Source organism: Bombina bombina, chromosome 5 (genome assembly GCF_027579735.1).
Source record: "Bombina bombina isolate aBomBom1 chromosome 5, aBomBom1.pri, whole genome shotgun sequence".
NCBI classification, from domain to species: domain Eukaryota; kingdom Metazoa; phylum Chordata; class Amphibia; order Anura; family Bombinatoridae; genus Bombina; species Bombina bombina.
Window position 1 is genome coordinate 11,973,557 of NC_069503.1, and position 25,183 is coordinate 11,998,739.

Below are 25,183 nucleotides of genomic sequence, written 5' to 3' on the forward strand. Positions count from 1 at the left end.
GTGAATTGGAAGTATGGCTAGGGTTAGTGAGCAAATTAGTAGTATGGATAGGGTAAGTAAGCAAATTGGTAGTATGACTAGGGTTAGTAAGTGAATTGGTAGTCTAGCTAGGGTTAGTGAGTGGATTGGTAGTATGGCTAGGGTTTGTGAGTGAATTGCTAGTATAGCTAGGGTTAGTTAGTGAATTGCTATTATGGCTAAGGTTAGTGAGTGAATTGGTAGTATGGCTAGGGTTAATGAGTGGATTGGTAGTAGGGCTAGGGTTAGTGAGCGAATTGCTTGTATGGCTAGTGTTAGTGAGTGAATTGGTAGTATGGCTAGGGTTAGTGAGTGGATTGGTAGTATTTATAGAGTTAGTGAGTGAATTGGTAGTATGGCTAGGGTTTGTGAGTGAATTGCTAGTATGGCTAGGGTTATTGAGTGAATTGGTAGTATGGCTAGGGTTAATGAGGGGATTGGTAGTAGGGTTAGTGAGTGAATTGCTTGTATGGGTAGGGTTAGTTAGTGAATTAGTAGTATGGCTAGGGTTAGTGAGTGAATTGGTAGTATGGCTAGGGTAAGTGAGCAAATTGGTAGTATAGCTAGGGTTAGTTAGTGAATTGCTATTATGGCTAAGGTTAGTGAGTGAATTGGTAGTATTGCTAGGGTTAATGAGAGGATTGGTAGTAGGGCTAGGGTTAGTGAGTGAATTACTTGTATGGGTAGAGTTAGTGAGTGAATTGGTAGTATGGCTAGGGTTAGTCAATGAATTGATAGTATAGCTAGGGTTAGTGAGTGAATTGGTGGTATGGCTAGGGTTAGTGAGCAAATTGGTAGTATGGCTAGGGTAAGTAAGCGAATTGGTAGTATGGCTAGGGTTATTAAGTGAATTGGTAAGTATAGCTAGGGTTAGTGAATGGATTGGTAGTTTTTATAGAGTTAGTGAGTGAATTGGTAGTATGGCTAGGGTTTGTGAGTGAATTGGTAGTATTGCTAGGGTTTATGTGTGAATTGCTAATATGGCTATGCTTAGTAAATGAATTTGTAGTATGACTAGAGTTATTGAGTGGTAGAATTTCTAGGGTTAGTGAGTGGATTGGTTGTATTTATAGAGTTAGTGAGTGAATTGGTAGTATGGCTAGGGTTTGCGAGTGAATTGCCAGTATAGCTAGGGTTAGTTAGTGAATTGCTATTATGACTAAGGTTAGAGAGTGAATTGGTAGTATGGCTAGGGTTAATAAGTGGATTGGTAGTAGGGTTAGTGAGTGAATTGCTTGTATGGGTAGGGTTAGTGAGAGAATTGGTAGTATGGCTAGGGCTAGTGAGTTGATTGGTAGTATTTATGGAGTTAGTGAGTGAATTTATAGTATGGCTAGGGTTAGTTAGTGAATTGCTAATATGGCTAAGGTAAGTGAGTGAATTGGTAGTATGGCTAGGGTTAGTGAATTAATTGCTTGTATGGCTAGGGTTAGTGAGTGAATTGCTTTATGGCTAAGATTAGTGAGTGAATCAGTAGAATGGCTAGAATTATGCATAAGGTTAGATGTTGTCATATGTTTATCAGTGTGCATGTATTGCTGATAATTGTGTTGTAAAGTGACATAACTGTTGTGTGTATATATTTGTATATATTGTGCTATGGTTTTGAGTAATTTAAGTTTATATACAATTGCTAAATAAATAACTTACATTCAGATATACATCACTTATTTGGTATAATAAGTTGTCACTATTTCTTCTGCAAGAGGTTAAACACACATTGATGCAAAAACCATAGATGGGGGGTGATTGTAGGACCTTAGCGGATATGATTAGTGTTTCCACCAGGGGCGATATCCTCGCAGGAGGTGAGATAAAATAGGGAATTGTTTGGGCCTAGGGCAGCACAACAGATTAAACATTAGGTGACAGAAAAGCATATATGTCCTTGTTAGAGCTTTAGGCACTGGGGACAGTTGCACAAAGTAACACAAAGAAGGGACATTTTATAGACAAGGTGCCACAGATTTATTACTGTGTTATGTTGAGCACACATATTACATATAAGTTCCTTGTGTCTCCCTCTGCTAGATAATAAAGGTCCCCTGCACTATGGGGTTTGCTCCACATGGCTGGACCAGCTGATGCCTAAGGACCCTGTTCCGTGTTTTGTCAGAGCGTAAGTGGTTACACAGGAGTGTCATTTAACCCATTAAACACTAGCGAGCCTGATCCCTCCTCATCATGTGATTCTCTTTCCCTCCCCAGGGCTCCCACCTTCCAGTTACCCGCAGACTTCTCTGCACCCTGTATACTAGTGGGGCCAGGAACTGGCATAGCCCCATTCAGGGGATTCTGGCAGCAGCGTATGTACGACATCGAAAAAAAAGGTGAGCGGTAATGTAAATGTGGTGTATACAAACCCGCGGGGCATGCTGCAGTCACCAACATTGTCGCACTACTTTGTTTTAAAGGAACATGACATGGTTTAGAAAGAACAGCAATTTTATACAACTTTCTAAATTGCTTCTTTTATATCATTTGCATAATTCTCTTGATATCCTTTAATGAAATCATATCTAAATAGGCTGATTTGTGGCTGCACATAGTGTGATCTGTCTGAATCATGAAAGAAATTTTTTGGGTTTAATGTCCCTTTAAGTTGCTAAAAATGTTTAGTTTTATGTATATGTTTTAATACACAATATAAAAATATCTAATAATGTATCCTGCACTTACACTGTATAATAAGTACATAATAATGTATCCTGTGCACTTACACTTTATAATAAGTACATAATAATGTATCCTGTGCACTTACACTGTATAATAAGTACCTAATAATGTATCCTGTGCACTTACACTGTATAATAAGTACCTAATAATGTATCATGTGCACTTACACTGTATAATAAGTACATAATAATGTGTCCTGCACTTACACTGTATAATAAGTACATAATAATGTATCCTGCAGTTACACTGTATAATAAGTACATAATAATGTATCCTGCACTTACACTGTATAATAAGTACATAATAATGTATCCTGCACTTACACTGTATAATAAGTACATAATAATGTATCCTGTGCACTTACACTGTATAATAAGTACCTAATAATGTATCCTGTGCACTTACACTGTATAATAAGTAAATAATAATGTATCATGTGCACTTACACTGTATAATAAGTACATAATAATGTGTCCTGCACTTACACTGTATAATAAGTACATAATAATGTATCCTGCAGTTACACTGTATAATAAGTACATAATAATGTATCCTGCACTTACACTGTATAATAAGTACATAATAATGTATCCTGCACTTACACTGTATAATAAGTACATAATAATGTATCCTGTGCACTTACACTGTATAATAAGTACCTAATAATGTATCCTGTGCACTTACACTGTATAATAAGTACATAATAATGTGTCCTGCACTTACACTGTATAATAAGCACATAATAATGTATCCTGCAGTTACACTGTATAATAAGTACATAATAATGTATCCTGCACTTACACTGTATAATAAGTACATAATAATGTATCCTGTGCACTTACACTGTATAATAAGTACGTAATAATGTATCCTGTGCACTTACACTGTATAATACGTACATAATAATGTATCCTGCACTTACACTGTATAATAAGTACATAATAATATATCCTGTGCACTTACACTGTATAATAAGTGCATAATAATGTATCCTGCACTTGCATTGTATAATAAGTACCTAATAATGTATCCTGTGCACTTACACTGTATAATAAGTACCTAATAATGTATCCTGTGCACTTACACTGTATAATAAGTACCTAATAATGTATCCTGTGCACTTACACTGTATAATAAGTACCTAATAATGTATCCTGTGCACTTACACTGTATAATAAGTACATAATAATGTATCCTGTGCACTTACACTGTATAATAAGTACATAATAATGTATCCTGCACTTACACTGTATAATAAGTACGTAATAATGTATACTGCACTTACACTGTATAATAAGTACATAATAATGTATCCTGCACTTACACTGTATAATAAGTACATAATAATGTGTACTGCACTTACACTGTATAATAAGTACATAATAATGTATCCTGCACTTACACTGTATAATAAGTACATAATAATGTGTCCTGCACTTACACTGTATAATAAGTACATAATAATGTATCCTGCTCTTACACTGTATAATAAGTACATAATAATGTGTGCTGCACTTACACTGTATAATAAGTACATAATAATGTGTCCTGCACTTACACTGTATAATAAGTACATAATAATGTGTCCTGCACTTACACTGTATAATAAGTACATAATAATGTATCCTGCACTTACACTGTATAATAAGTACATAATAATGTATCCTGCACTTACACTGTATAATAAGTACATAATAATGTATCCTGCACTTACACTGTATAATAAGTACATAATAATGTGTCCTGCACTTACACTGTATAATAAGTACATAATAATGTATCCTGCACTTACACTGTATAATAAGTACATAATAATGTATCCTGCACTTACACTGTGTAATAAGTACCTAATAATGTATCCTGTGCACTTACACTGTATAATAAGTACGTAATAATGTATCCTGTGCACTTACACTGTATAATACGTACATAATAATGTATCCTGCACTTACACTGTATAATAAGTACATAATAATATATCCTGTGCACTTACACTGTATAATAAGTGCATAATAATGTATCCTGCACTTGCATTGTATAATAAGTACCTAATAATGTATCCTGTGCACTTACACTGTATAATAAGTACGTAATAATGTATCCTGTGCACTTACACTGTATAATACGTACATAATAATGTATCCTGCACTTACACTGTATAATAAGTACATAATAATATATCCTGTGCACTTACACTGTATAATAAGTGCATAATAATGTATCCTGCACTTGCATTGTATAATAAGTACCTAATAATGTATCCTGTGCACTTACACTGTATAATAAGTACCTAATAATGTATCCTGTGCACTTACACTGTATAATAAGTACCTAATAATGTATCCTGTGCACTTACACTGTATAATAAGTACCTAATAATGTATCCTGTGCACTTACACTGTATAATAAGTACATAATAATGTATCCTGTGCACTTACACTGTATAATAAGTACATAATAATGTATCCTGCACTTACACTGTATAATAAGTACGTAATAATGTATACTGCACTTACACTGTATAATAAGTACATAATAATGTATCCTGCACTTACACTGTATAATAAGTACATAATAATGTGTACTGCACTTACACTGTATAATAAGTACATAATAATGTATCCTGCACTTACACTGTATAATAAGTACATAATAATGTGTCCTGCACTTACACTGTATAATAAGTACATAATAATGTATCCTGCTCTTACACTGTATAATAAGTACATAATAATGTGTGCTGCACTTACACTGTATAATAAGTACATAATAATGTGTCCTGCACTTACACTGTATAATAAGTACATAATAATGTGTCCTGCACTTACACTGTATAATAAGTACATAATAATGTATCCTGCACTTACACTGTATAATAAGTACATAATAATGTATCCTGCACTTACACTGTATAATAAGTACATAATAATGTATCCTGCACTTACACTGTATAATAAGTACATAATAATGTGTCCTGCACTTACACTGTATAATAAGTACATAATAATGTATCCTGCACTTACACTGTATAATAAGTACATAATAATGTATCCTGCACTTACACTGTGTAATAAGTACCTAATAATGTATCCTGTGCACTTACACTGTATAATAAGTACGTAATAATGTATCCTGTGCACTTACACTGTATAATACGTACATAATAATGTATCCTGCACTTACACTGTATAATAAGTACATAATAATATATCCTGTGCACTTACACTGTATAATAAGTGCATAATAATGTATCCTGCACTTGCATTGTATAATAAGTACCTAATAATGTATCCTGTGCACTTACACTGTATAATAAGTACATAATAATGTATCCTGTGCACTTACACTGTATAATAAGTACATAATAATGTATCCTGCACTTACACTGTATAATAAGTACATAATAATGTATCCTGCACTTACACTGTGTAATAAGTACCTAATAATGTATCCTGTGCACTTACACTGTATAATACGTACATAATAATGTATCCTGCACTTACACTGAATAATAGGTACCTAATAATGTATCCTGTGCACTTACACTGTATAATAAGTACATAATAATGTATCCTGTGTACTTACACTGTATAATAAGTACATAATAATGTATCCTGTGCACTTACACTGTATAATAAGTACATAATAATGTATCCTGTGCACTTACACTGTATAATAAGTACATAATTATCAGCCAGTTTTGCGTTATGAGTGGCTCGGTAATAACTTGCAAGTTATTTCCACCGCTCACCTTCAACAGCGCTGCTATTACAGGTTTTCCAAAAACCAGCGTTTGTGGGCAATATGGCAGCATTGAGCTCCATACCGCACACAAATACCAGCGCTGCTTTGAGCTGGTTTTACGTGCTCGTGCACGATTTCCCCATAGACATCACTGGAGAGAGCCGGCTAAAAAAAAGTCTAACACCTGCAATGACGGAGTATAAAGCTCCGTAACGCAGCCCTATTAAAGTCTATGGGGGAAAAAATCCCCAAATCTAAACACCCCTAATCTGCTGCCCCCTAACATCGCCAACACCTACATAAATGTATTAACCCCTAATCTGCCGCCCCCAATGTCGCCGCCACCTACCTACACTTATTAACCCCTAATCTGCCGCCGCTATACTAAAGTTATTAACCCCTAAACCTCTGGCCTCCCACATCACTAACACTAAATAAATATATTAACCCCTAAACCTAAGTCTAACCCTAACACCCCTAACTTTAATATAATTAAAATAAATCTAAATAAAAATTACCATTATTACCTAAATAATTCCTATTTAAAACTAAATACAGACTTACCTGTAAAATAAACCCTAAGCTAGCTACAAAATAACTAATAATTACATTGTATCTATCATAGGCCTAGATTTAGAGTTCGGCGGTAAAAGGGCTGTTAACGCTCCGCGGGTTTTTTTCTGGCCGCACCATAAATTTAACTCTGGTATCGAGAGTTAAAACAAATGCTGCGTTAGGCTCCAAAAAAGGAGCGTAGAGCATATTTACCGCAAATGCAACTCTCGATACCAGAGTTGCTTACGGACGCGGCCGGCATCAAAAACGTGCTCGTGCACGATTCTCCCATAGGAAACAATGGGGCAGTTTGAGCTGAAAAAAAACCTAACACCTGCAAAAAAGCAGCGTTCAGCTCTTAACGCAGCCCCATTGTTTCCTATGGGGAAACACTTCCTACGTCTGCACCTAACACTCTAACATGTACCCCGAGTCTAAACACCCCTAACCTTACACTTATTAACCCCTAATCTGCCGCCCCCGCTATCGCTGACCCCTGCATTACACTTTTAACCCCTAATCTGCCGCTCCGTAAACCGCCGCCACCTACGTTATCCCTATGTACCCCTAATCTGCTGCCCTAACATCGCCGACCCCTATGTTATATTTATTAACCCCTAATCTGCCCCCCACAACGTCGCCGACACCTGCCTACACTTATTAACCCCTAATCTGCCGAGCGGACCTGAGCGCTACTATAATAAAGTTATTAACCCCTAATCCGCCTCACTAACCCTATCATAAATAGTATTAACCCCTAATCTGCCCTCCCTAACATCGCCGACACCTACCTTCAATTATTAACCCATAATCTGCCGACCGGAGCTCACCGCTATTCTAATAAATGTATTAACCCCTAAAGCTAAGTCTAACCCTAACACTAACACCCCCCTAAGTTAAATATAATTTTTATCTAACGAAATAAATTAACTCTTATTAAATAAATGATTCCTATTTAAAGCTAAATACTTACCTGTAAAATAAATCCTAATATAGCTACAATATAAATTATAATTATATTATAGCTATTTTAGGATTAATATTTATTTTACAGGCAACTTTGTAATTATTTTAACCAGGTACAATAGCTATTAAATAGTTAAGAACTATTTAATAGTTACCTAGTTAAAATAATAACAAATTTACCTGTAAAATAAATCCTAACCTAAGATATAATTAAACCTAACACTATACTATCAATAAAATAATTAAATAAACTACCTACAATTACCTACAATTAACCTAACACTACACTATCAATAAATTAATTAAACACAATTGCTACAAATAAATACAATTAAATAAACTATCTAAAGTACAAAAAATAAAAAAGAACTAAGTTACAGAAAATAATAAAATATTTACAAACATAAGAAAAATATTACAACAATTTTAAACTAATTACACCTACTCTAAGCCCCCTAATAAAATAACAAAGCCCCCCAAAATAAAAAATTCCCTACCCTATTCTAAAATACAAATATTACAAGCTCTTTTACCTTACCAGCCCTGAACAGGGCCCTTTGCGGGGCATGCCCCAAGAATTTCAGCTCTTTTGCCTGTAAAAAAAAACATACAATACCCCCCCCCCCAACATTACAACCCACCACCCACATACCCCTAATCTAACCCAAACCCCCCTTAAAGAAACCTAACACTACCCCCCTGATGATCTTCCTACCTTGTCTTCACCATGCCAGGTTCACCGATCCGTCCTGGCTCCAAGATCTTCATCCAACCCAAGCGGGGGCTAGACATCCACTGAAGAAGTCCAGAAGAGGGTCCAAAGTCTTCCTCCTATCCGGCAAGAAGAGGACATCCGGACCGGCAAACATCTTCTCCAAGCGGCATCTTCTATCTTCTTCCATCCGATGACGACCGGCTCCATCTTGAAGACCTCCAGCGCGGATCCATCCTCTTCTTCCGACGACTAGACGACGAATGACGGTTCCTTTAAGGGACGTCATCCAAGATGGCGTCCCTCGAATTCCGATTGGCTGATAGGATTCTATCAGCCAATCGGAATTAAGGTAGGAATTTTCTGATTGGCTGATGGAATCAGCCAATCAGAATATAGTTCAATCCGATTGGCTGATCCAATCAGCCAATCAGATTGAGCTCGCATTCTATTGGCTGTTCCGATCAGCCAATAGAATGCGAGCTCAATCTGATTGGCTGATTGGATCAGCCAATCGGATTGAACTATATTCTGATTGGCTGATTCCATCAGCCAATCAGAAAATTCCTACCTTAATTCCGATTGGCTGATAGAATCCTATCAGCCAATCGGAATTCGAGGGACGCCATCTTGGATGACGTCCCTTAAAGGAACCGTCATTCGTCGTCTAGTCGTCGGAAGAAGAGGATGGATCCGCGCTGGAGGTCTTCAAGATGGAGCCGGTCGTCATCGGATGGAAGAAGATAGAAGATGCCGCTTGGAGAAGATGTTTGCCGGTCCGGATGTCCTCTTCTTGCCGGATAGGAGGAAGACTTTGGAGCACCGGATTATGGATCGCCAACCCCCGCTTGGGTTGGATGAAGATCTTGGAGCCAGGACGGATCGGTGAACCTGGTATGGTGAAGACAAGGTAGGAAGATCTTCAGGGGATTAGTGTTAGGTTTATTTAAGGGGGGTTTGGGTTAGATTAGGGGTATGTGGGTGGTGGGTTGTAATGTTGGGGGGGGGGTATTGTATGTTTTTTTTTACAGGCAAAAGAGCTGAAATTCTTGGGGCATGCCCCGCAAAGGGCCCTGTTCAGGGCTGGTAAGGTAAAAGAGCTTGTAATATTTGTATTTTAGAATAGGGTAGGGAATTTTTTATTTTGGGGGGCTTTGTTATTTTATTAGGGGGCTTAGAGTAGGTGTAATTAGTTTAAAATTGTTGTAATATTTTTCTTATGTTTGTAAATATTTTATTATTTTCTGTAACTTAGTTCTTTTTTATTTTTTGTACTTTAGATAGTTTATTTAATTGTATTTATTTGTAGCAATTGTGTTTAATTAATTTATTGATAGTGTAGTGTTAGGTTAATTGTAGGTAATTGTAGGTAGTTTATTTAATTATTTTATTGATAGGGTAGTGTTAGGTTTAATTATATCTTAGGTTAGGATTTATTTTACAGGTAAATTTGTTATTATTTTAACTAGGTAACTATTAAATAGTTCTTAACTATTTAATAGCTATTGTACCTGGTTAAAAAAATTACAAAGTTGCCTGTAAAATAAATATTAATCCTAAAATAGCTATAATATAATTATAATTTATATTGTAGCTATATTAGGGTTTATTTTACAGGTAAGTATTTAGCTTTAAATAGGAATTATTTATTTAATAAGAGTTAATTTATTTCGTTAGATAAAAATTATATTTAACTTAGGGGGGTGTTAGTGTTAGGGTTAGACTTAGCTTTAGGGGTTAATACATTTATTAGAATAGCGGTGAGCTCCGGTCGGCAGATTAGGGGTTAATAATTGAAGGTAGGTGTCGGCGATGTTAGGGAGGGCAGATTAGGGGTTAATACTATTTATGATAGGGTTAGTGAGGCGGATTAGGGGTTAATAACTTTATTATAGTAGCGCTCAGGTCCGCTCGGCAGATTAGGAGTTAATAAGTGTAGGCAGGTGTCGGCGACGTTGTGGGGGGCAGATTAGGGGTTAATAAATATAACATAGGGGTCGGCGATGTTAGGGGCAGAAGATTAGGGGTACATAGGGATAACGTAGGTGGCGGCGATTTGCGGTCGGAAGATTATGGGTTAATTATTTTAAGTAGCTTGCGGCGACGTTGTGGGGGGCAAGTTAGGGGTTAATAGATATAATACAGGGGTCGGCGGTGTTAGGGGCAGCAGATTAGGGGTACATAAGTATAACGTAGGTGGCGGTCGGCAGATTAGGGGTTAAAAATTTTAATCGAGTGGCGGCGATGTGGGGGGACCTCGGTTTAGGGGTACATAGGTAGTTTATGGGTGTTAGTGTACTTTAGGGTACAGTAGTTAAGAGCTTTATAAACCGGCGTTAGCCAGAAAGCTCTTAACTCCTGCTATTTTCAGGCGGCTGGAATCTTGTCGTTAGAGCTCTAACGCTCACTTCAGAAACGACTCTAAATACCGGCATTAGAAAGATCCCATTGAAAAGATAGGCTACGCAAATGGCGTAGGGGGATCTGCGGTATGGAAAAGTCGCGGCTGAAAAGTGAGCGTTAGACCCTTTAATCACTGACTCCAAATACCAGCGGGCGGCCAAAACCAGCGTTAGGAGCCTCTAACGCTGGTTTTGACGGCTACCGCCGAACTCTAAATCTAGGCCTTAGATTTTATTTCTATTTTGCAGGTAAGTTTGTATTTATTTTAACTAGGTAGACTAGTTAGTAAATAGTTATTAACTATTTACTAGCTACCTAGTTAAAATAAATACAAAGTTACCTGTAAAATAAAACCTAACTTGTCTTACTCTAAAACATAACATTACACTAAAACTAAATAAATTAAATTACAAAAAACATTTATCTAAATTGCAAAAAATAATAAACACTAAATTACACAAAATAAAAAAGAAATTATCAAATATTTAAAATAATTACACCTAATCTAATACCCCTATCAAAATAAAAAGCCCCCCCAAAGCTAACAAAAAACCTAGCCTAAACTAAACTGCCAATAACCCATAAAAGGGCCTTTTGCGGGGCATTGCCCGCAAGAAATCAGCTCTTTTATCTGTAAAAAAAAAAAATACAAACAACCCCCCAACAGTAAAACTCACCACCCACACAATCAACCCCCCCAAATAAAAACCTACCTAAAAAACCTAAGGTCCCCATTGCCATGAAAAGGGCATTTGGATGGGCATTGCCCTTAAAAGGGCATTTAGCTCTTTTACGGTACTCAAAGTCCCTAATCTAAAAATAAAACTCACCCAATAAACCCTTAAAAAAACCTAACACTAACCCCCGAAGATCCACTTACAGTTTTTGAAGACCGGACATCCATCCTCATCCAGCCGGGAGAAGTCTTCATCCAAGCGGCAAGAAGTCCTCAACGAAGCCGGGAGAAGTCTTCATCCAAGCGACAAGAAGTCGTCCTCCAGACGGGCAGAAGTCTTCATCCAGACGGCATCTTCTAACTTCATCCTTCCGATGCGGAGCGGCTCTATCTTCAAGACATCCAGCGGAGCATCCTCTTCTTTCGCTGGCTATTGAAGAATGAAGTTTCCTTTAAATGACGACATCCAAGATGGCGTCCATTGAATTCCGATTGGCTGATAGAATTCTATCAGCCAATCAGAATTAAAGGGTAAAAAATCCTAGGATTGAGCTCACATTCTATTGGCTGTTCCAATCTAGATGTTTGTGCACACTCAAGGATGAATGTTTGTGCACATTTTTTACCAAATATGGTGTAAACGGAAAATTCTGCTGTGACTTTGTTAATTGGTGAATATCTTTTGGAACAATATCAACTAGATGTTTGTGCACACTCAAGGATTAATGTTTTTGCACATTTTTTACCAAACATGGTGTAAACGGAAAATTCTGCTATCTTCGCGGATGTGTTTCGCTTAAGCTTAGGATGTGACACTTATCTTAATGCCCTGTTATAAATTAAGCTATGGCTCTATTGTTTATTGTGTTAAGATAAGTGCCACATCCTTAGCTTAAGTGGGACACATCCGTGATTATAGCAGATTTTTCGGTTTACACCATATTTGGTAAAAAATGTGCACTAACATTCATTCTCAAGTGTGCATAAACATTTAGGAGATAATTAGTGAACATTTTTTGGCACATTAACAATAGAGTCACAGTTTAGTTTATAACGTAGCACTAAGATAAGTGGCACATCTTTAGCCTACATCCGCAAATCTAAAACTATATTATGTTTAGGATATATATAGCGGAATTTTTCATGTGCCATATATTTGGTGAAAAATGTGCACAAACATCTAGGAGATATTTAGCGTATGATTGGATTTAGGAATTTATCATATTACTTACCGTATGGGTAAGTGCAGGTAAGAGACCAGATACCAAATAAGATTGAATTTATAAACAGAGCTTTGATACAAAGTATCATTAAGAAAAGTTTTAATAACAAAATACTGGTTTAAGGATTCTATTATATGGACATATGCCATTTGGGATAGTATTACATATATGTCTTTGCATATGATATTATTTGAATGTTATGTTATAGATGTTGCAATATACCTCATTTTATATGATATTTTCTGAATGTTAAGTTTAGGATTTATCTTTAGAATGGATCTATGGATATACAAGGTATTAACATATTCATTATGTGTATATACTTACTAAAGCGGATCAGCTGTTTGACTTGCTTATTGTTCCTCATGTCTAACACACGCCCAGAATTTTTTAGCTTTGTTAGCGTTTAAAAGGACTTTATCAGTACTAGATGCTATATGCCTGATGAAACGGCTACTTGCTAAGCCAAGAAATGCGTTGCATGATAGGGGCATTATCACAAATGTCCCCTTCTCACTGAATGCTTATTGTTTTTAACTTGTTTTTAAAATAAACTGGTTTCTAACTTAAGCTAATTAAAGGGACACTGTAGTCAAATATTCACTCGTGTTCTAACAATAGTATACCAATAAATAATTACTTTTTTAAAGTACATCCTATTTCAAATCTTTGTTGTTTGCAATATATCAGTTTAATCATGTTCACCTTTTTCCAAACCCACGTATTGATACTCCCTAACTGTATTCCAATCCTGGAGGACAACTCCAGTTGGAACATGGCGACTAACGGACACAATGCGCATGCGCGACTACACGCAACGTCATCGGCAACGTCACCGTCTTAGGGCTAAGAAGACACTCTCTGTTGATCCAGCTTCAGATGAGTATGCTGCGCAGTGTGCGCATGCGTTATTTTCTCTGCTGTCTGTGATGTCGGCTTCTATGCCGCAATATGCGCATGCGATACTAATAGAAAACGATTGCGCATGCGTTTAATGACGAAATTATATTTTAATTACATGTTAATACTGGGGATACGATTGGCCAGAATATTATTGCTTAGACGGCCCACATTTGAGGGCTGGTTAACGTGACGTCAGTGACATGAAATAAAAGTTTATTTTTCTGCTAAAGGGAGCTTCGTTTTTGAAAATGAAAAGGTAGATTTTATTTAATTTATAATTGCAATGTTTAATGTTGGGTGAGTTTTGCCTAAGAAAAGCTAAAGACAGTAATCCTTTAATAGCACCTTTGTTTGTTTGCTGCGGAGCTCTCACTGTGTTCCTGTGTTTCCTGCATCCTAAAGTTAGTTTGTTGCTGCTACCAGGAGAGGGTGAGCTGATACCCCCTGAGTTATCAGTCTGCTGCTGCTAGCAAATTAGGGTACTTTCCATACATGTGAGTACCCATTTGGCTACACTATTATTGTTATTAGGATCTGTTTCCATCGGTTGTTCTGCACATGAGGCGCCCCTCCATGTTTTCTGCATCTATGGATATGTACCTGATGGTACCAATTATAGGTTGGGTATTTATCTATAGATATGTGCCTGATATTGCTACCTGTAGGCTGGGTATTTATCTATGGATATGTGCCTGATGGTACCAATTGTAGGCTGGGTATTTATCTTTAGATATGTGCCTGATATTGCTACCTGTAGGCTGGGTATTTATATATGGATATGTGCCTGATGGTACCAATTGTAGGCTGGGTATTTATCTATAGATATGTGCCTGATATTGCTACCTTTAGGCTGGGTATTTATCTATGGATATGTGCCTGATGGTACCAATTGTAGGCTGGGTATTTATCTATAGATATGTGCCTGATATTGCTATCTGTAGGCTGGGTATTTATCTATGGATATGTGCATGATGGTACCAATTGTAAGCTGGGTATTTATCTATGGATATGTGGCTGATGCTAACATTTGTAGGCTGGGTATTTATCTAAGGATATGTGCCTGATGGTATTTATGGATATGTGCCTGATGGAGCAATTAGTATGCTGGGTATTTATCTATGGATATGAGCCTGATTGTACCATTTGTAGGCTGGGTATTTATCTATGGATATGTGCCTGATGGTTCCAATTGTAGGCTGGGTATTTATCTATGAATATGTGTCTGATGGTACCAATTTTAGGCTGGGTATTTATCTATGGATATGTGGCTGATGGTGCCATTTGTATGCTTGGTATTTATCTATAGATATGTGCCTACTGGTTTCAATTGTAGGCTGGGTATTTATCTATGGATATGTGCCTGATGGTGCCAGTTGTAGGCTGGGTACTTATGGATGTGTGCCTGATGGTGCCAGTTGTAGGCTGGGTACTTATGGATGTGTGCCTGATGGTGCCAGTTGTAGGCTGGGTACTTATGGATATATGCCTGATGGTGCAAGTTGTAGGCTGGGTATTTATGGATGTGTGTCTGATGGTGCCAGTTGTAGGCTGGGTACTTATGGACTTTTGCCTGATGGTGCCAGTTGTAGGCTGGGTTCTTATGGATGTGTGCCTGATGGTGACAGTTGTAGGCTGGGTACTTATGGATGTGTGCCTGATGGTGCCAGTTGTAGGCTGGGTAATTATAGATGTGTGCCTTATGGTGCCAGTTGTAGGCTGGGTATTTATGGATGTGTGTCTGATGGTGCCAATCGTAAGAAAAAAATCTATGTTTGATTTATGAAATACATTTAATATCTAAACAGTATTTTGCTGCAACTTTATATAAGATTAGCAATAAATGTTTTTATATGTAGCAATTTAAGCCAATGACAATCTTGCTACGGTCTAAACCTTGATATAAAGTGCACCACCTTTGGTATTACACAGTTTAGTGAGATAAATAATAGATAAATCTGTTGTTAGAGTTGCGATTACAAACGTCATTCTCACAAAGGCTTTGCACCTACACACAGAAGTGACTTCAGATGCATGACTTCTGGTAATAAGCCACCGCTGTAGCCTGAGCTGCCCCAGCCTTTTATTGTACATTACTCCCTAAATGCCTTGCTTCAGAAGGTGATAACCTACCTATGGAGCTATGCAACATCTCCTGATCATAAAGATACTCCTCTCTTATTACCCCTCATAGGTCAGGTTCCTGGAGAAATGACTTTGGTCTTTGGTTCCCGATGTCCAGAGCTCGACCACATCTACAAGCAGGAAACGCAGGAGGCACAGAAAAAAGGCGCACTCACCAAGATATACACAGCTTTCTCACGACAGCCAGACATGCCCAAGGTACATGGCACAGTGATATGGGTGAGACTGTAGGGCATTGCCCAGTGGTGCATGTGAGGTACATGGCACAAGGATATGGGTGAGGCTGTAGGGCATTGCCCAGTGGTGCATGTGAGGTACATGGCACACTGCACAGTGATATGGGTGAGGGTGTAGGGCACTGCCCAGTAGTGAGTGTGAGGTACATGGCACAGTGATATGAGTGATGCTGTAGGGCATTGCCCAGTGGTGAGTGTGAGGTGCATGGTACAGTGATATGAGTGATGCTGTAGGGCATTGCCCAGTGGTGAGTGTGAGGTGCATGGCACAGTGATATGAGTGATGCTGTAGGGCATTGCCCAGTGGTGAGTGTGAGGTGCATGGTACAGTGATATGAGTGATGCTGTAGGGCATTGCCCAGTGGTGAGTGTGAGGTGCATGGTACAGTGATATGAGTGATGCTGTAGGGCATTGCCCAGTGGTGAGTGTGAGGTGCATGGTACAGTGATATGAGTGATGCTGTAGGGCATTGCCCAGTGGTGAGTGTGAGGTGCATGGCACAGTGATATGAGTGAGACTGTAGGGCATTGCCCAGTGTTGAGTGTGAGGTACATAGCACAGTGATATGGGTGAGGCTGTAGGGCATTGCCCAGTGGTGAGTGTGAGGTACATGGCACAGTGATATGAGTGATGCTGTAGGGCATTGCCCAGTGGTGAGTGTGAGGTGCATGGCACAGTGATATGAGTGATGCTGTAGGGCATTGCCCAATGGTGAGTGTGAGGTGCATGGCACAGTGATATGAGTGATGCTGTAGGGCATTGCCCAGTGGTGAGTGTGAGGTGCATGGCACAGTGATATGAGTGATGCTGTAGGGCATTGCCCAGTGGTGAGTGTGAGGTGCATGGCACAGTGATATGAGTGAGACTGTAGGGCATTGCCCAGTGTTGAGTGTGAGGTACATAGCACAGTGATATGGGTGAGGCTGTAGGGCATTGCCCAGTGTTGAGTGTGAGGTACATTGCACAGTGATATGGGTGAGGCTGTAGGGCATTGCCCAGTGGTGAGTGTGAGGTACATTGCACACATTGGTGAACCCAGACTAATACACAAGTGTATTATGTGAGACGGAAGTAACACCCAGGAGTAACAATTAGGTGCATATTATGTGAGACGGAAGTAACACCCAGGAGTAACAATTAGGTGCATATTATGTGAGACGGAAATAACACCCAGGAGTAACAATTAGGTGCATATTATGTGAGACGGAAGTAACACCCAGGAGTAACAATTAGGTGCATATTATGTGAGACGGAAATAACACCCAGGAGTAACAATTAGGTGCATATTATGTGAGACGGGATTAACACCCAGGAGTGACAATAAGGTGCATATTATGTGAGACAGGAGTAACACCCAGGAGTAACAATTAGGTGCATAATTATGTGAGACGGTAGTAATACACAGGAGTAACAATTAGGTACATATTATGTGAGACGAGATTAACACCCAGGAGTAACAATAAGGTGCATATTATGTGAGACAGGAGTAACACCCAGGAGTAACAATTAGGTGCATAATTACGTGAGACGGTAGTAACACACAGGAGTAACAATTAGGTGCATATTATGTGAGACGGTAGTAACACACAGGAGTAACAATTAGGTGCATATTATGTGAGAAAGGAGTAACACCCATGAGTAACAATTAGGTGCATATTATGTAAGACAGGAGTAACACCCATGAGTAACAATTAGGTGCATATTATGTGAGACGGAAGTAACACTCATGAGTAACAATAAGGTGCATATTATGTGAGACGGAAGTAACAATCATGAGTAACAATAAGGTGCATATTATGTGAGACGGAAGTAACACTCATGAGTAACAATAAGGTGCATATTTAATAAAAACAACAATATGAATCACAACAACACTCAGCTGTATAATAATAATAATATGTATGTGTGACAGTAACACTCAGCTGTATAATAATAATAATGTGTGTGACAGTAACACTCAGCTGTATAATAATAATATGTGTGTGACAGTAACACTCAGCTGTATAATAATAATATGTGTGTGACAGTAACACTCAGCTGTATAATAATAATATGTGTGTGACAGTAACACTCAGCTGTGTAATAATAATGTGTGTGTGACAGTAACACTCAGCTGTATAATAATAATAATATGTGTGTGACAGTAACACTCAGCTGTATAATAATAATATGTGTGTGACAGTAACACTCAGCTGTATAATAATAATATGTGTGTGACAGTAACACTCAGCTGTATAATAATAATAATATGTGTGTGACAGTAACACTCAGCTGTATAATAATAATAATGTGTGTGACAGTAACACTCAGCTGTGTAATAATAATATGTGTGTGACAGTAACACTCAGCTGTATAATAATAATATGTGTGTGTGACAGTAACACTCAGCTGTATAATAATAATATGTGTGTGACAGTAACACTCAGCTGTATAATAATAATGTGTGTGTGACAGTAACACTCAGCTGTATAATAATAATAATGTGTGTGACAGTAACACTCAGCTGTATAATAATAATATGTGTGTGACAGTAACACTCAGCTGTATAATAATAATGTGTGTGTGACAGTAACACTCAGCTGTATAATAATAATATGTGTGTGACAGTAACACTCAGCTGTATAATAATAATGTGTGTGTGACAGTAACACTCAGCTGTATAATAATAATAATGTGTGTGACAGTAACACTCAGCTGTATAATAATAATATGTGTGTGACAGTAACACTAAGCTGTATAATAATAATATGTGTGTGACAGTAACACTCAGCTGTATAATAATAATATATGTGTGACAGTAACACTAAGCTGTATAATAATAATATGTGTGTGACAGTAACACTCAGCTGTATAATAATAATATGTGTGTGACAGTAACACTCAGCTGTATAATAATAATAATGTGTGTGACAGTAACACTCAGCTGTATAATAATAATATATAAGTGTGACAGTAACACTCAGCTGTATAATAATGTGAATGACTGAAACTCTCAGCTGTATAATAATGTGTGTGACAGTAACACTCAGCTGTATAATAATAATATATGTGTGTGACAGTAACACTCAGCTGTATAATAATAATATATGTGTGACAGTAACACTCAGCTGTATAATAATGTGTGTGACAGTAACACTCAGCTGTATAATAATAATATATAAGTGTGACAGTAACACTCAGCTGTATAATAATAATAATAATAATAATAATATGTGTGTGACAGTAACACTCAGCTGTATAATAATAATGTGTGTGTGACAGTAACACTCAGCTGTATAATAATAATATGTGTGTGACAGTAACACTCAGCTGTATAATAATAATAATAATAATAATAATATGTGTGTGACAGTAACACTCAGCTGTATAATAATAATGTGTGTGTGACAGTAACACTCAGCTGTATAATAATAATGTGTGTGTGACAGTAACACTCAGCTGTATAATAATAATGTGTGTGTGACAGTAACACTCAGCTGTATAATAATAATAATAATAATATGTGTGTGACAGTAACACTCAGCTGTATAATAATAATAATAATAATAATAATATGTGTGTGACAGTAACACTCAGCTGTATAATAATAATATGTGTGTGACAGTAACACTCAGCTGTATAATAATAATGTGTGTGTGACAGTAACACTCAGCTGTATAAAAATAATGTGTGTGTGACAGTAACACTCAGCTGTATAATAATAATAATGTGTGTGTGACAGTAACACTCAGCTGTATAATAATAATAATAATATGTGTGTGACAGTAACACTCAGCTGTATAATAATAATATGTGTGTGACAGTAACACTCAGCTGTATAATAATAATGTGTGTGTGACAGTAACACTCAGCTGTATAATAATAATAATGTGTGTGTGACAGTAACACTCAGCTGTATAATAATAATATGTGTGTGACAGTAACACTCAGCTGTATAATAATAATATGTGTGTGACAGTAACACTCAGCTGTATAATAATAATAATATGTGTGTGACAGTAACACTCAGCTGTATAATAATAATATGTGTGTGACAGTATCACTCAGCTGTATAATAATAATATGTGTGTGACAGTAACACTCAGCTGTATAATAATAATATGTGTGTGACAGTAACACTCAGCTGTATAATAATAATGTGTGTGTGACAGTAACACTCAGCTGTATAATAATAATAATGTGTGTGACAGTAACACTCAGCTGTATAATAATAATAATGTGTGTGTGACAGTAACACTCAGCTGTATAATAATAATATATAAGTGTGACAGTAACACTCAGCTGTATAATAATAATATGTGTGTGACAGTAACACTCAGCTGCATAATAATAATATGTGTGTGTGACAGTAACACTCAGCTGCATAATAATAATATGTGTGTGTGACAGTAACACTCAGCTGTATAATAATAATAATATGTGTGTGACAGTAACACTCAGCTGTATAATAATAATAATATGTGTGTGACAGTAACACTCAGCTGTATAATAATAATAATATGTGTGTGACAGTAACACTCAGCTGTATAATAATAATATGTGTGTGACAGTAACACTCAGCTGTATAATAATAATGTGTGTGTGACAGTAACACTCAGTTGTATAATAATAATAATATGTGTGTGACAGTAACACTCAGCTGTATAATAATAATGTGTGTGTGACAGTAACACTCAGCTGTATAATAATAATGTGTGTGTGACAGTAACACTCAGCTGTATAATAATAATGTGTGTGTGACAGTAACACTCAGCTGTATAATAATAATAATATGTGTGTGACAGTAACACTCAGCTGTATAATAATAATATGTGTGTGACAGTAACACTCAGCTGTATAATAATAATATGTGTGTGTGACAGTAACAATCAGCTGTATAATAATAATATGTGTGTGACAGTAACACTCAGCTGTATAATAATAATAATAATGTGTGTGTGTGACAGTAACACTCAGCTGTATAATAATAATATGTGTGTGACAGTAACACTCAGCTGTATAATAATAATATGTGTGTGACAGTAACAATCAGCTGTATAATAATATGTGTGTGACAGTAACACTCAGCTGTATAATAATATGTGTGTGACAGTAACAATCAGCTGTATAATAATATGTGTGTGACAGTAACACTCAGCTGTATAATAATAATGTGTGTGTGACAGTAACACTCAGCTGTATAATAATAATAATGTGTGTGTGACAGTAACACTCAGCTGTATAATAATAATAATGTGTGTGTGACAGTAACACTCAGCTGTATAATAATAATATATGTGTGACAGTAACACTAAGCTGTATAATAATAATATGTGTGTGACAGTAACACTCAGCTGTATAATAATAATATGTGTGTGACAGTAACACTCAGCTGTATAATAATAATATGTGTGTGACAGTAACACTCAGCTGTATAATAATAATATATAAGTGTGACAGTAACACTCAGCTGTATAATAATATGTGTGTGTGACAGTAACACTCAGCTGTATAATAATATGTGTGTGACAGTAACACTCAGCTGTATAATAATAATATGTGTGTGACAGTAACACTCAGCTGTATAATAATAATATGTGTGTGACAGTAACACTCAGCTGTATAATAATAATATGTATGTGACAGTAACACTCAGCTGTATAATAATAATATGTATGTGACAGTAACACTCAGCTGTATAATAATAATAATGTGTGTGTGACAGTAACACTCAGCTGTATAATAATAATAATGTGTGTGTGACAGTAACACTCAGCTGTATAATAATAATATGTGTGTGTGACAGTAACACTCAGCTGTATAATAATAATAATGTGTGTGACAGTAACACTCAGCTGTATAATAATAATATGTGTGTGACAGTAACACTCAGCTGTATAATAATAATATGTGTGTGACAGTAACACTCAGCTGTATAATAATAATATGTGTGTGACAGTAACACTCAGCTGTATAATAATAATATGTGTGTGACAGTAACACTCAGCTGTATAATAATAATATGTATGTGACAGTAACACTCAGCTGTATAATAATAATAATTGTGTGTGACAGTAACACTCAGCTGTATAATAATAATAATGTGTGTGTGACAGTAACACTCAGCTGTATAATAATAATATGTGTGTGCAGTAACACTCAGCTGTATATAATAATATGTGTGTGACAGTAACACTCAGCTGTATAATAGTATAATATTGTGGGGTGGGACAGTAACACTCAGCTGTATAATAATAATATGTGTGTGTGACAGTAACACTCAGCTGATAATAATAATATGTGTGTGTGACAGTAACACTCAGCTGTATATAATAATAATGGGTGGTGTGACAGTAACACTCAGCTGTATAAATAATAATATGTGTGTGACAGTAACACTCAGCTGTATAATAATTAATATGGTGTGTGACAGTAACACTCAGCTGTATAATAATAATATGTGTGTGACAGTAACACTCAGCTGTATAATAATAATAGTGTGTGACAGTAACAATCAGCTGGTATAATAATAATATGTGTGTGACAGTAACACTCCAGCTGTAAATAATATAATATGTGTGTGACAGTAACACTCAGCTGTATAATAATAATAATGTGTGTGACAGTAACACTCAGCTGTATAATAATAATGTGTGTGTGACAGTAACACTCAGCTGTATAATAATAATAAAGTGTGTGTGACAGTAACACTCAGCTGTATAATAATAATATGTGTGTGACAGTAACACTCAGCTGTATAATAATAATGTGTGTGACAGTAACACTCAGCTGTATAATAATAATATGTGTGTGACAGTAACACTCAGCTGTATAATAATAATATGTGTGTGACAGTAACACTCAGCTGTATAATAATAATAATGTGTGTGACAGTAACACTCAGCTGTATAATAATAATGTGTGTGTGACAGTAACACTCAGCTGTATAATAATAATATGTGTGTGTGACAGTAACACTCAGCTGTATAATAATAATAATGTGTGTGACAGTAACACTCAGCTGTATAATAATAATATGTGTGTGACAGTAACACTCAGCTGTATAATAATAATATGTGTGTGACAGTAACACTCAGCTGTATAATAATAATATGTGTGTGACAGTAACACTCAGCTGTATAATAATAATAATGTGTGTGACAGTAACACTCAGCTGTATAATATGAATATGTGTTGTGACAGTAACACTCACTAGTATAAATTAATAAGTGTTGTGACAGTAACACTCAGCTGTAGAATAATAATAATGGTATTGGTGTACAGTACAATCAGGCTAGTAGATGAATATAATATGGTGGTGACAGTAACACTCAGCTGTATAATAATAATAATATGTGTGTGCACAGTAACACGCAGGCGGGTATAAATAATAATATGTGTGTGTGACAGAGTAACACACACGTATAGATAATAAATATGTGGTGTGACAGTAACACTCAGCTGTATAATAATAATATGTTGTGTGACAAGTAACCATCTCAGCTGTATAATATTAATATGTGTGCTGACAGTAACACACAGCTGTGATAATAATAATATGTGTGTGACAGTAACACCACTCAGCTGGATAATAGATAATAATAATGGTGTGTGACAGTCAACACTCAGCTGTATAAGAATAATCAATGTGTGTCAGTAACATCTTCAGCTGTATAAGAATAATGTGGGTGTGTACAGTAACACTCAGCTGTTAGATAATAATATTAATATGAGATGTTGACCGTAACACTTCAGCTGTAAAATAATAAGATATAAAGATGTGTGACAGTAAACACTCATCTGTAAAAATAATAATATGTGTGGTGTACAGGAACACTCAGCTGTATATAATAATATGTGTGTGTGACAGATAACACCAGGCTGTAATAATAATATGGTGTTGTGACATAACAACTCAGCGAGTGTAGAATAATAATATATAGTGCTGTGACAGTACACACAGCTGTATAATAAAATAATGTGTGTGTGACAGGAAACACTCAGCTGTAGTAATATAATAAGATGTAGTGTTGACATGTAACACTCAGCGTATAGTATAATAATATGTGTGTGACAGTAACACTCAGCTGTATAATAATAATAATGTGTGTGACAGTAACACTCAGCTGTATATAATAATATATAAGTGTGACAGTAACACTCAGCTGTATAATAATGTGAATGACTGAAACTCTCAGCTGTATAATATATGTGTGTGACAGTAACACTCAGCTGTATAATAATAATATATGTGTGTGACAGTAACACTCAGCTGTATAATAATATATGTGTGACAGTAACACTCAGCTGTATAATAATGTGTGTGACAGTAACACTCAGCTGTAATAATAATATATATGTGTGACAGTAACACTCAGCTGTAATAATAATAATAATAATAATATATGTGTGTGACAGTAACACTCAGCTGTATAATAATAATGTGTGTGTGACAGTAACACTCAGCTGTATAATAATAATATGTGTGTGACAGTAACACTCAGCTGTATAATAATAATGTGTGTGTGACAGTAACACTCAGCTGTAATAATAATTATAATATATGTGTGTGACAGTAACACTCAGCTGTATAAATAATATTATAATAATAATGTGTGTGACAGTAACACTCAGCTGTATAATAATAATATGTGTGTGACAGTAACACTCAGCTGTATAATAATAATGTGTGTGTGACAGTAACACTCAGCTGTATAATAATAATATGTGTGTGTGACAGTAACACTCAGCTGTATAATAATAATAAGTGTGTGTGACAGTAACACTCAGCTGTATAATAATAATATGTGTGTGACAGTAACACTCAGCTGTATAATAATAATATGTGTGTGACAGTAACACTCAGCTGTATAATAATAATATGTATGTGACAGTAACACTCAGCTGTATAATAATAATATGTGTGTGACAGTAACACTCAGCTGTATA

At 36.3% G+C, this 25,183-nt stretch overlaps 1 protein-coding gene across 3 annotated transcripts in view; it reads left to right on the forward strand.

The window, feature by feature from the left end:
- NOS3 (nitric oxide synthase 3) overlaps positions 1–25,183 on the forward strand; it is a 720,543-nt gene that overhangs the window by 611,080 nt on the left and 84,280 nt on the right. For all 3 annotated transcript variants that reach the window (XR_008402467.1, XM_053713262.1, XM_053713263.1), the window contains 3 exons: positions 2,050–2,137; positions 2,227–2,348; positions 16,068–16,216. Coding sequence is in view for 2 of the 3 variants with exons in the window: in XM_053713262.1 (XP_053569237.1) it covers positions 2,050–2,137; positions 2,227–2,348; positions 16,068–16,216 (359 nt within the window). In the remaining variant the exon portion in view is untranslated. The remainder of the gene's footprint in view (positions 1–2,049; positions 2,138–2,226; positions 2,349–16,067; positions 16,217–25,183) is intronic.